This window comes from Schistocerca cancellata, chromosome 3 (assembly GCF_023864275.1).
Source record: "Schistocerca cancellata isolate TAMUIC-IGC-003103 chromosome 3, iqSchCanc2.1, whole genome shotgun sequence".
In the NCBI taxonomy this organism is placed as follows: Eukaryota; Metazoa; Arthropoda; class Insecta; order Orthoptera; family Acrididae; genus Schistocerca; species Schistocerca cancellata.
Window position 1 is genome coordinate 686,337,222 of NC_064628.1, and position 12,646 is coordinate 686,349,867.

The 12,646-nt window shown below is 43.2% G+C and overlaps 1 protein-coding gene across 1 annotated transcript in view; it reads right to left on the minus strand.

The window, feature by feature from the left end:
• LOC126176512 (uncharacterized) overlaps positions 1-12,646 on the minus strand; it is a 168,856-nt gene that overhangs the window by 135,163 nt on the left and 21,047 nt on the right. The window contains exon 2 of the mRNA XM_049923669.1: positions 6,349-6,538. Within this exon, the coding sequence (XP_049779626.1) occupies positions 6,349-6,517 (169 nt within the window). The 5' untranslated portion in view covers positions 6,518-6,538. The remainder of the gene's footprint in view (positions 1-6,348; positions 6,539-12,646) is intronic.

A 12,646-nucleotide genomic window follows, 5' to 3' on the forward strand; every position in this document is an offset into this window, starting at 1 on the left:
ACGAGGCGTTGCGAATACCCGGAAGAATGCCTTATCTGCTCTACAGGCGATCAGCTCCGCTCCTAGCAGTGCACTGCAGAGTGGGGTGATTTGTGTACAGTCTGTCGAAGTGCGTTTCTTGTGTACGTTGGGTACATTAGTTACCAATATCTGTATATTTCATACAGTGTTCACGCATTTAGTAGAAAATACACTCCCCCGGCGTGTCTGTGCACTGCGTCGTCACTATTTTAAAAGGCACTCAGCAAAAGGGCCGGTATTAGTTTAGCGCCCTGTGACATATCAGGGAAGACAGAGAGAGGGGATTCGCCTGCTCATTCTTCAGCAGTAGAAGGTTGTGGCTGGTTCTAGCGCACTGGTGCACTTTTATCAAAATAGGAAAACCATCAAATCATACGGAAAATATCATGAAATTTCAAGGAAAACACCACGATTTTGCCAAAAAAGGTTTAGTTCACATGGTTTATTTTACATGGTGCATGAAGAAAAACAAGCAGAAATTAAGGAAAATGAACTGAAATAGCCCCTTTTTCTTTCTAATAATTGTTTATACCACAGTTGGGCAGCTCTTATTATACATCAAACTTCGACGTTCATCTTGGATAGCCTCTTTCGACCTTTTTCTATTATTTTTCTCCAACCTCATAATCAAAAATGGGAATCTTTTCACGTTTATAATGTTTTGAAATATTTCAAGAAGCAGTTCTTGCTCTTCAACATCATAATTTCATGTCATGTTTTGTGCCTCCATTGATACAGAAAAAAACTGCATAAATATGTTTTTCTAATAAGTGAACGCGATTAAGCCGAAGAAGTGTAAAAACTGAGAGACTCAGAAATCACTTGCTAACTACCATTCACACGGCTATACAAAGGGTAATCATCAACATATATGCAAAGAACGTGTTAAAACCTATCCAAAAAAAGGCTTAGTAGAGTGCTTTGTGTATGTGGGAAACATGTCACATCTGAATATTATAAGAAGCATATGGATGAAATTTCATTCGATGAGCAGACTAACCTGCTGTCATCCAAGAAAAATTATGAAGCTGCTTCAACCGCCACTGAGAGAGAAAACGCATGTTCAACAAAATGTATAAACTATCAATAAATTATACATTTTGGCTGTTTTTACTTAAATCCGACACCTATGGAGCCACCTTGTTCTTAAATTTACACATTTTTATCCTATACCATCATCTCCAGTTTTAGTTTAAAAGTTATTATTATTTTTCCCATCATTAAACAACTACCAAATGGAGCAGTTCACAGTTCACCAATTTCGCATCTTTTGTAAGACAGATGTACTTACTACATACAGCGGAGTAAGAAAAGACGATTTAATTGCATTTATCAAGAAACACGTTAATATTCAGAGACAAATTTTAAAAAATTGGGGAATCTACCTTACTCTAAAACCGAGAATGATGATGAGCTCTTCAAAAGTGATGATATTGAGGCCTTGAAAGAAACGTTCCCATTTTCTACGAACATCCATGGGAAGGCACAGAACAACAGATAATCAGCATTTAGTCGATAAAACATTTGACGTCAGACTACAGACTAAATTTTGAGAACAATCTTAACTTAGTCGATTCAAATTTTTTCTTGACCACGTGGAGGAAAAAAATCGTGAAAATTGTGAAAGGTCATCTAAAAATGCCTTGTGGACTGAAAGGCAGTTTAATCGTCTTTTCTGAGTACAAAATGCAAGCAAATGAAAGAACCATGGAATTTAGGTTTCAGACACAGAACTATAGGATCACGAATGAAAGAGATTATTCCAAAATGACCGATTTTCAAGTCCGTCGATCAGGCTGGACATTAAACAGAATTATTGGCCTATAACTGTCAATTAATAGATATGTTCCACTAAGAGACTCTTCATACATTGAACTACCAGAAAAAATAAGAGGCAAGAAAGGTAGCATCAGCGTCAAAGATGATGGTCATAAGTGTTTTCTGTGGGCTATAAAATATGTATTATATTCCGTAAAGAAAGATCTACAAAGGGTTAGTAAGTACAAAGAAGTGACGAAAAACTTCAAAATTTTGAATTTACAGTCGCGGTAGATGTCATTCCAAAAACTGGGGCAAAAATTAATGTGTCCATCAATGTTTTCTCGTTTGCAGGAAAATGTCAACGACAGATAATGAAGGTTTGAGAATGAAGTTCGACCTTCAGATTGCATTCACAGATATTGAGTGGAAATAACAAAATACAAAAAAGAAAAAAAACATGTAAAGTTACTATATTTTAAAGAAGGTGAGAGCTCACGCTATTATAGGATAAAATGTGTCTCGTCTTGTTTCAATTCAAATCTCGAAAAAGGAGCATTCAAAGTTTATCTGCGGCAGGTGTCAACTCTACTTCAAAAAGAAGGAAAAATTAGGCGATCACACGAAAAAGTGTCTAATCAAAAAGTCACGAAAGGCTGAATTACAGGAAAAGGCTCATGAATAAAATTTTAAAATAATTAACAGAAAATGAAGGACCTGTTCGTTATTTAAGCAGATTTTTAGCGTTTGCTTCTAAAGAGGAACAACTGTCAACCAAACCCAGAATCCTCATACACAATTAAGTATAAAAAAACGCGAAGTAAGTGGTTTGTTTACTATATCAGATACATCAATGGACACTACAAAGACCCAGTCGCTTGTAGAGGTCCAAACCACTACAAAAATTCGTTGAATGTATGAAACACGAGGTTGAAGAAATTGGAAGGATTTATTCCGAAATTGAAGAAATGGGCCCACAAACAGCTAAAGAACAAACAAATCACTAGCTCTGAAAGATGTTCATTGTGTGGATTTCGCTATTCACATAAAAACAGAAAAGTCCGTCACCATGACCATTTGACTGGAAAATATGTAGGGCCACTATGCAACTAGAGTAACTTAAAATTGAAACATCCGAATTTGTAGCCATTCAATTAAATTATTTGTCAGGATATGACTACATTTGCCTGTGGAAGGATTTGGGTAGGACACGAAATAAGTAGACTTGATACCCAAAAACGAAAGATACACCAATTTTGGCAAGAATGTAGAAAATTTGAAGATTATATTTGACACATTTAGGTTCACGGCCTCAAGTCTTGACAAAATTCCACCAAATCTGAAGAAGAATAGATGACACACATAAAAAAGTTTCTCCCAGAAAATATAGTCAGTCTCACAACTAACTAGACGAACAGTTGGAAAAAATTTGAAGAAAACAGCTTCCTCGAAAGGAAGTATTTTACAGTAAACTGAACGACTTTGTTATAAGTGATGGAGACTACAAGCATGCAAAATTGGCCCGGATAAAATTAGACACCGCATAGGAAGGGCTCTTGGAAATGCCATCAAGAATCTTGTAGTTACCATGTACTCACATTTTTAACTTGACGACGATTTACATCAGAATATTTTAATCATCTGAGGATGGCAGTATGCCGAAACCGGTAATAAAGTGTAAGATAGCTGTGTGATCAAGACAGACTTGTGAAAATAAAACGAAAATCATCCCCTGCCCGCCATGAACCGACCTTACCTACAGGGTGCGAAGTGCTTGAGCAGACTGGCAAACAGTGGTTGGTTCTATCTGCGCAGAGCACGTACAGATCCTCCTTCCAGCCCACCTGCCCCTACCTCAACTGCAACCATTAAAGCAGCTCAGCCTGCAGCAACGTAGACACAAAAGTACATGCGTACTGAAACACAGTGGTTAAATCAGACCAACTGGGATTTCCTTGGCAAACTACAAGGGGCCCCTTTCAGCCTGCTGCATCGACAACAGGTTACGTTATCAATCCAGTGAGAGTAACCAGGTATATGTTTGCACAGGAATCTCCACTGCAACTCTTTTATGATAACGGTGGGTGCAGCAAAATGAACAAACCAGACTTAAAGAAGACTGAGGGAAAATTAAAAATTGGTGATTGTATACTAGTCCCGAAACAGAGCGCAAGTCCAGCAGGGAAAAGCTGTCTTGTGTTTATGAGGCAGCTTCAGATAAATCGGTAGATGTCTCGCATTGTAAATGGTGTAAAAAGTTACTGATCACTCGTTCAGGAAGCTCGAGTACATTTTCAGGTTCGAAAATTGGCTCAGTGGATATTAAGAACCACATTCTGGAAGTATGTAACGTAGTACGAAGAAAGCTTAGCACGAAAGAAAAATTTCTTCTTTCAGACATATACTTTTTAGATTGACATAATATGAGAAACGAACTTTGTATCTGATAAAATGCATTTGGAGACTTTAATTTAGCATTAACTAATTTGGGCAATTATTGTTAGAATAAATTCAGCGAATTCGCAATACATATCCTGGAAAAAAAGACATTAAAATCAGTATAAGTGAGGTAATATTTGGCTGGAAAACACTAAGGCTTCAGAGACTAGACTTCTAAAACCTTGCTTTAGATAGTGTTGGAGTGTAATAGAGATATTCGGCTTCTTACGTGCAGAGGATCTCGATTTTCAGAGATGGTTCTCACTGATAGAGAAAACGTGTTTAGAGAACCTGATGACGGTTAGAACTGTGAATAGCCAGTACTAGTCAGAGAAGATTGAAGTTGCGGAGACAACCATTCATACCGCAATAAATAAATAAGCGAGAATTACGTGGAAAAGGAAAAAAATGGACAAATAAAATCCACAATTTTCTGGCCTCTAGTGACCCAAAATGAATATACACTCCTGGAAATTGAAATAAGAACACCGTGAATTCATTGTCCCAGGAAGGGGAAACTTTATTGACACATTCCTGGGGTCAGATACATCACATGATCACACTGACAGAACCACAGGCACATAGACACAGGCAATAGAGCATGCACAATGTCGGCACTAGTACAGTGTATATCCACCTTTTGCAGCAATGCAGGCTGCTATTCTCCCATGGAGAAGATCGTAGAGATGCTGGATGTAGTCCTGTGGAACGGCTTGCCATGCCATTTCCACCTGGCGCCTCAGTTGGACCAGCGTTCGTGCTGGACGTGCAGACCGCGTGAGACGACGCTTCATCCAGTCCCAAACATGCTCAATGGGGGACAGATCCGGAGATCTTGCTGGCCAGGGTAGTTGACTTACACCTTCTAGAGCACGTTGGGTGGCACGGGATACATGCGGACGTGCATTGTCCTGTTGGAACAGCAAGTTCCCTTGCCGGTCTAGGAATGGTAGAACGATGGGTTCGATGACGGTTTGGATGTACCGTGCACTATTCAGTGTCCCCTCGACGATCACCAGTGGTGTACGGCCAGTGTAGGACATCGCTCCCCACACCATGATGCCGGGTGTTGGCCCTGTGTGCCTCGGTCGTATGCAGTCCTGATTGTGGCGCTCACCTGCACGGCGCCAAACACGCATACGACCATCATTGGCACCAAGGCAGAAGCGACTCTCATCGCTGAAGACGACACGTCTCCATTCGTCCCTCCATTCACTCCTGTCGCGACACCACTGGAGGCGGGCTGCACGATGTTGGGGCGTGAGCGGAAGACGGCCTAACGGTGTGCGGGACCGTAGCCCAGCTTCATGGAGACGGTTGCGAATGGTCCTCGCCTATACTCCAGGAGCAACAGTGTCCCTACGGTCTTGGCGTGCATCCGTGCGTCGCTGCGGTCCGGTCCCAGGTCGACGGGCACGTGCACCTTCCGCCGACCACTGGAGACAACATCGATGTACTGTGGAGACCTCACGCCCCACGTGTTGAGCAATTCGGCGGTACGTCCACCCGGCCTCCCGCATGCCCACTATACGCCCTCGCTCAAAGTCCGTCAACTGCACATACGGTTCACGTCCACGCTGTCGCGGCATGCTACCAGTGTTAAAGACTGCGATGGAGCTCCGTATGCCACGGCAAACTGGCTGACACTGACGGCGGCGGTGCACAAATGCTGCGCAGCTAGCGCCATTCGACGGCCAACACCGCGGTTCCTGGTGTGTCCGCTGTGCCGTGCGTGTGATCATTGCTTGTACAGCCCTCTCGCAGTGTCCGGAGCAAGTATGGTGGGTCTGACACACCGGTGTCAATGTGTTCTTTTTTCCATTTCCAGGAGTGTATATTTCATTGAGCCTTATCTTGCAATAGTTGAGTGTTTTCATTAACTTCCGAACTGTATTCATAACACTACAACGAAAGCGTGAAGAACAACATGCTACGCAGCGTAGTAAAGCGGGAAGACGCGCAGGCAAGTAAGACTGCTGTAGCCTGCTTAGCTTGGCTCGGCTTGGACGTGAGTGAAGCAGGCTGCCCGTTCTGCTGGTAACGTGCGGCAGCTTGCTTACCTGGCTAACAGGCAAGCGTGGGCAGGATAAAAGCAGAATGCGTACACCTCTGGCTCAGAGTCGCACTCACCGAGGTCTGTGGAGTTGCTGACGGCAGAGGCGTTGTAGGCGGCGTATGCGCTGGCGACCTCTGACGAGAAGAGCCACGCCCACGGAGAAAGCCACGCCCACTGCCAGGGCCCAGGGGCGAGCAGGGTAGAGGTCCGCTGCAGCCACGACGCCGTCTCCGCCACAGCCATCGCTGCGCTGTCTCGCCGGCCCTGTGCAGTAGGTGTCGTTCAGTGACAAGCCTGAACCCACTGGCAAGTCCACTATACGGGGAGTCCCAGAAGTTCATGATCCAATTTACGATGGCTATTCTAAAATTAAGAGGGGTAGGACGTCAAACGGACCGACTTGGAGCAGGAGAGGCACCACAGGACATTTTAATTTCCACTGTCTATACTTTTACAAATAAATTCATAAAACTTTGTCAGCATGACCGGAAAGGATTCAGAATTCACACTCATAGAGGTGGGAGTTCGAAAACATAACGAAGTAATTTTTTTTACATGTGAAATTTCATCATTTTTTTCACTTACTAAAGGCAGCATATGTTGCTATAGGTACACTTTTCTTCATAAGTAAGAGAGATGGTTCGATGAATTTTGCACAGCATACAAACCATACTTAAAGGTGTATGAAACTCTAGAATTTTCCAAATCTATTAAAAACTGTGGTAAAAATTGAGGTAATTAACTACAAAAATTGTGTTTTTTCTAAACATGAAGTTTAAAATACAACAGATCATTCGTTTTTCCATAAATTAAATAAATTCTAGAGTTTCATACACCTGTAAGTATGGTATGCATGCTATGCAAAATTCATCGAAGAATCTCTCTAACTTATGAAGAAAAGTGTACCTATAGCAACAAATGCAGCCATTAGTAAGCGAAAAAATGATGAAATTTCACACGAAAAAAAAATTGTTTTGTTATGTTTTCGAACTTCCACTGCAATGAGTGTGAATCCTGAATAGTTCCTGGTGATGCTGACAAAGGTTTATGAATTTATTTGTAAAAGTATAGACACTGGAAATTAAAATGTCCTGTGATGCCTCTCCTGCTCCAAGTCGGCCCATTTGACGTCCTCCCCCCCCTCCCCCCCTCTTAAGGAACGACCGGTCGTGAAATGAAAACCACAGTGAAAATGCGATGAAGCTTTGCACAAATGTGTTAAGCAGTGTCTCTATAATGGCCATAGATGGCTGTCATGTCGCTGCTCTCAGTTCTGAGCGTACAGTGAGTGCATAAAAACATCTATAAAAGTGTGGGTGCCTGCCGAGAGGTTTCGCCTGATTTCATGCAATCCCCATAACGTAACTATTTTGCAGTTCTTTCTTCATGACACTTCTCGCCCTCACACTGCAGGGGCAACGAGCACGCTCCTTCAGCCCCTTCGATGGGAAGTGTTCGATCACGCACCATACAGTCTGGGCTCGACTTCTTCTGATTCTCATTTCTGCTCAGATGAACTACTGGCTATGAAGACAACATTTTGGCACAGACGACGAGCTGCAGTCCAGCGTAGAAAATTGTCGGTAAGCACAAGAGGCTGCCTTTTATGATGAGGTTATTGAAAAGTTGGTACAACGCCTCATCAGATGCCTAAGTTGGTTTCCATTTGGTGATCTTGCTTTCCGAATAGCCCTCATGCGTAGGCAGTAGACGGTACCAACATCACGACTCTGAGATAAGAAACTAACGACTCGAAATAAACACGAGACGCAATATAAAAATTCCCGAAAACCGCTACCTGATCAAAAGTATTTGGATCCCCAGGATAATGCGGAATTGACCACTAGATGCTACGAGAGGCGGGCCCGCCAGCATAATAGGAGGAGGTGAGTACTGTCGTCAATAGAGAAACAGTAACAACAAACTGGTCGGTCAGGAGAGCTCTTTGACTTCGAACGCGGACTTATCATTAAATGTGACCTGAGTAACAGATCCATCAGGGATATTTCAACCATTCTATGGCTGCGCAAGTCGTTTGTTGGGGATATGAAGGTGAAGCGGCAAAGTGAAGGACCAACCAAAAGTAAACCAAGGCCAGGCAGACCTTATGTACCACACGGACACGATCCGGCGAGCATTGCGGAAGGTCGTTATAAAAAATCGCATGAAATCAAAGAAAGGAATCACACGACTTCCAAAGAGTTACCAGCAATACATGTAGCACAATGAAAGTGCGCAGGGAGTTAAAAATAGTCGAACACTCACACTTCTGTAGTCATTCCTACGCTGCGCTTCAGGTGGTGTATAAGTGACGCCACTGGATAGTGAAAGAATGGACATGAGTAACACGAATAATTTGTAGTGGTAAACTACGGATATCCTGTTGCAATGCGATGGAAGGGTTTGGGTTTGGCAAATGCCTAGAGAGAGTTGCCTTCCAAGAATGAAATAAAGAGGAATTTGTGTTACGTATGGTGATGTTCCTCGTGGTTAAGGTGTGGTCGCATTACTGCGCTTACGATAAACCTAAATGCGAAAGGAAATGACAGTGCATCTTTTCATGAAACAGCATCTGTGAAGTAACGGTTTGTGGGCATTCGTGTAACACCTTTGGGAGGATTTAGAAAGTCGACTTGGCCTGCATCACAATATCCTGCCAATCTGTCCCATCCATGGCTTTCCGTCTCCATTCTCTAATACCCAGCTTTTTCATGTCTTCTTCAACTCCATCCACCCATCTCTTTCTGGGGCGTCCCCTCCGCTGTCTGCCTCCAGCCTTGTTATCAAAAATCCTCTTACATGCTTTGCCTTCTTCCATTCTGATCACCTGCCCTGCCCACCGCAGTCTTCTTATTTTAATGGTAGTGACAAATTCAGCTTCTTCAAAAAGGTGTTGAAGTTCTGCATTCGTACGAATGCGCCAACCTTCTTGATCATATATTGGGCCATATATTGTGCTTAGCACCTTTCTCTCCCATATGCTAAGGATGCTTTCCTCATTTACAGTCGTGGTCCACGTTTCGGCACTATACATAACAACTCGTCTTATAATTGTTTTGTAAATGAGGATTTTGGATTTTCGTGATAGAAGCGAACTTCTAAGCATGGGTAAAGCTGCAAAGTAGCATCTGTTACCTGCTGATATTCTGACTTTCACCTCACTGCCAATGTCATTTGTCACAGTGATAGTCGACCCAAGGTACTTGAAGTCATTCACCCGTTCAAACTCCCTGTCGGTTATCTTGAGATTTGGTAGGTTTTGTTGGCTGGTCATTGCCATATACCTGGTCTTTTCGACATTGACTGTCAGGCCAAGTTCCCTTGCACCTTTCTCCGGTCGTTGATAGGCTTCGCCTAGCACAGCAGTGTTTCGTGCGAGTAACGCCACATCGTCAGCGTAGGCTAGGTACTGTAGTGAACGATTTAAGAAGGTTTCTTCTTTATTTAACTCATCTGACCTATGACTTTTTCTAGGCAAACGTTGAATAGCAATGAGGAGATATTGTCACCCTGTCTAAGTCCCTTCTTCACTTCCACTTCTCTGGATATTTCACCCTTTATCTTTGCTTTACAGTTGGTTTCGCTGAGGGTCATCATACACTACTAGCAATTAAAATTGCTACACCAAGAAGAAATGCAGATGATAAACGGGTATTGATTGGACAAATATATTATACTAGAACTGACATGTGATTACATTTCACGCATTTCGGGTGCATAGATCCTGAGCAGTGGTGGATGTGGGGAGAGAGATGGCGGAGTTTTGAGAGCGGATGATGTGGACGTGTGTCCATCAGAGACAGTAAATCAACAACCATCTCTGGCCGTAAAAACGGCTTTGATACGCCTGGGCATTGAGTCAAACAGAGCTTGGATGGCGTGTACAGGTACAGCAGCCCATGCAGCTTCAAAACGATACCAAGGTTCATCACGAGTAGTGACAGGCGTATTCTGACGAGCCAGTTGCTCGGCCACCATTGACCAGACGTTTCCAATTGTTGAGAGATCTGGAGAATTTGCTGGCCAGGGCAGCAGTCGAACATTTTCTGTATCCAGAAAGGCCCGTACAGGACCTGCAAAATGCGGTTTCGCAGGTATCGAATGAAGGGTAGAGCCACGGGTCGTAACACATCTGAAATGTAACGTCCACTTTTCATAGTGCCGTCAATGCGAACAAGACGTGACCGAGACGTGTAACCAATGGCACCCCATACCATCACGTCGGGTCATACGCCAGTACGGCGATGACGAATACACGCATCCAATGTGCGTTCACAGCGATGTCACCAAACACGGATGCGACCATCATGCTGCTGTAAACAGAACCTGGATTCATCCAAAGAAATGACGGTTTGCCATTCGTGGACCCAGATTCGTCGTTGAGTACACCATCGCAGGCGCTCCTGTCTGTGATGCAGCGTGAAGGGTAACCGCAGCCAGGTCTCCGAGCTGATAGTCCATGCTGCTGCAAACGTCGTCGAACTGTTCGTGCAGATGCTTGTTGTCTTGCAAATGTCCCCATCTGTTGACTCAGGGATCGTGACGTGGCTGCACGATCCGTTACAGCCATGCGGATAAGATGCCTGTCATCTCGACTGCTAGTGATACGAGGCCGTTGGGATCCAGCACGGAGTCCCGTATTACCCTCCTGAACCCACCGATTCCATATTCTGCTAACGGTCATTGGATCTCGAGCAACGCGAGCAGCAATTTCGCGATACGATAAACCGCAATTGCGATAGGCTACAATCTGACCTTCATCAAGGTCGGAAACGTGATGGTACGCATTTCTCCTCCTTACACGAGGCATCACAATAACGTTTCACCGGGCAACGCCGGTCAACTGACGCTTGTGAATGAGAAATCGGTTGGAAAGTTTCCTCATGTCAGCACGTTGTAGGTGTCGCCACCGGCGCCAACCTTGTGTGAATGCTCCGAAAAGCTAATCATTTGCATATGACAGCATCTTCTTCCTATAGGTTAAATTTCGCGTCTGCAGCACGTCATGTTCGTGGTGTAGGAATTTTAATGGCCAGTAGTGTAGAATGTTTAATGAGATTCTTAGGTATTCCAGCCTCTTCCACTACATATGTAAGTAGGCTGTTTAGGTTCTTATATTGGTAACGCCACCGCCACGTAGCGCTCTGTATGAAAATCACTGGCTGTGCTGTGTGCAGTCTGTGGCTGGTTTGCATTGTTGTTTGCTATTGTAGTGTTGGGCAGTTGGCTGTTAACAGCGCGTAGCGTTGCGCAGTTGGAGGTGAGCCGCCAGCAGTGGTGGATGTGGGGAGAGAGATGGCGGAGTTTTGAGAGCGGATGATCTGGACGTGTGTCCATCAGAGACAGTAAATTTGTAAGACTGGATGTCATAACTGCTATATATATTATAACTTTTGAACACTATTAAGGTAAATACATTGTTTGTTCTCTATCAAAATCTTTCATTTGCTAACTATGCCTATCAGTAGTTAGTGCCTTCAGTAGTTTGAATCCTTTATTTAGCTGACAGTAGTGGCGCTCGCTGTATTGCAGTAGTTCGAGTAATGAAGATTTTTGTGAGGTAAATGATTGATGAAAGGTATAGATTATTGTTAGTCAGGGCCATTTTTTTTGTAGGGATTTTTGAAAGTCAGATTGCGTTGCGCTAAAAATATTGTGTGTCAGTTTAGTGTTGATCAGAATAGATAAAGAGCGAAATGTCTGAGTACGTTCAGTTCTGCTCAGCTGTTTGAAAATCAAATAATGTAAGAGGTTTATCAGCACAGTCATTCATTAATTTTTCTAAGGGGACGTTACACATTCCGCAATGCCACTCTTGAAATGCTATCATAGGCTTGTTTAAATTCCATATAAAGCTGGTGTATGTTATTTTGATGTTCGTAACATTTTTCAAGTAGTATGCGCAAGGTGAATATCTGGTCAGATGTTGACCTATTTCTTCTAAAACCACTCTGATAGTCTCCAACTCTTTCTTCCACATATGGAGTAAACCTGATCGTTAGAATCTTGGAGAAAACTTTATATGTAGTATTTAGTAGGGAGATTCCTCGATTGTTCTGGCAGTTTAATTTATCTCCTTTTTTATGTATGGGGCACATTATAGCTGTTTTACACTCCTTTGGAATGCCCTCTTCTTGCCAGATATTCGGTATTATTTTATGAATTGTTTTGCACAGCGTTTCCTCCCCATATTTGAGAAATTCGGCCTGGATCTGACCTTCTCCAGGCGCCTTATTGTTTTTTAAGATCTTAATGCCTTGCATCACTGCCCCCAGTGTAGGTTCTGGTGTTAAAACCTCTGGTCCATAGTAAGTTAGTTTCACCAGTTCCTCTCGTTCTATCCCTTCTACTTCTGGGTTCAGTAACTCTTGA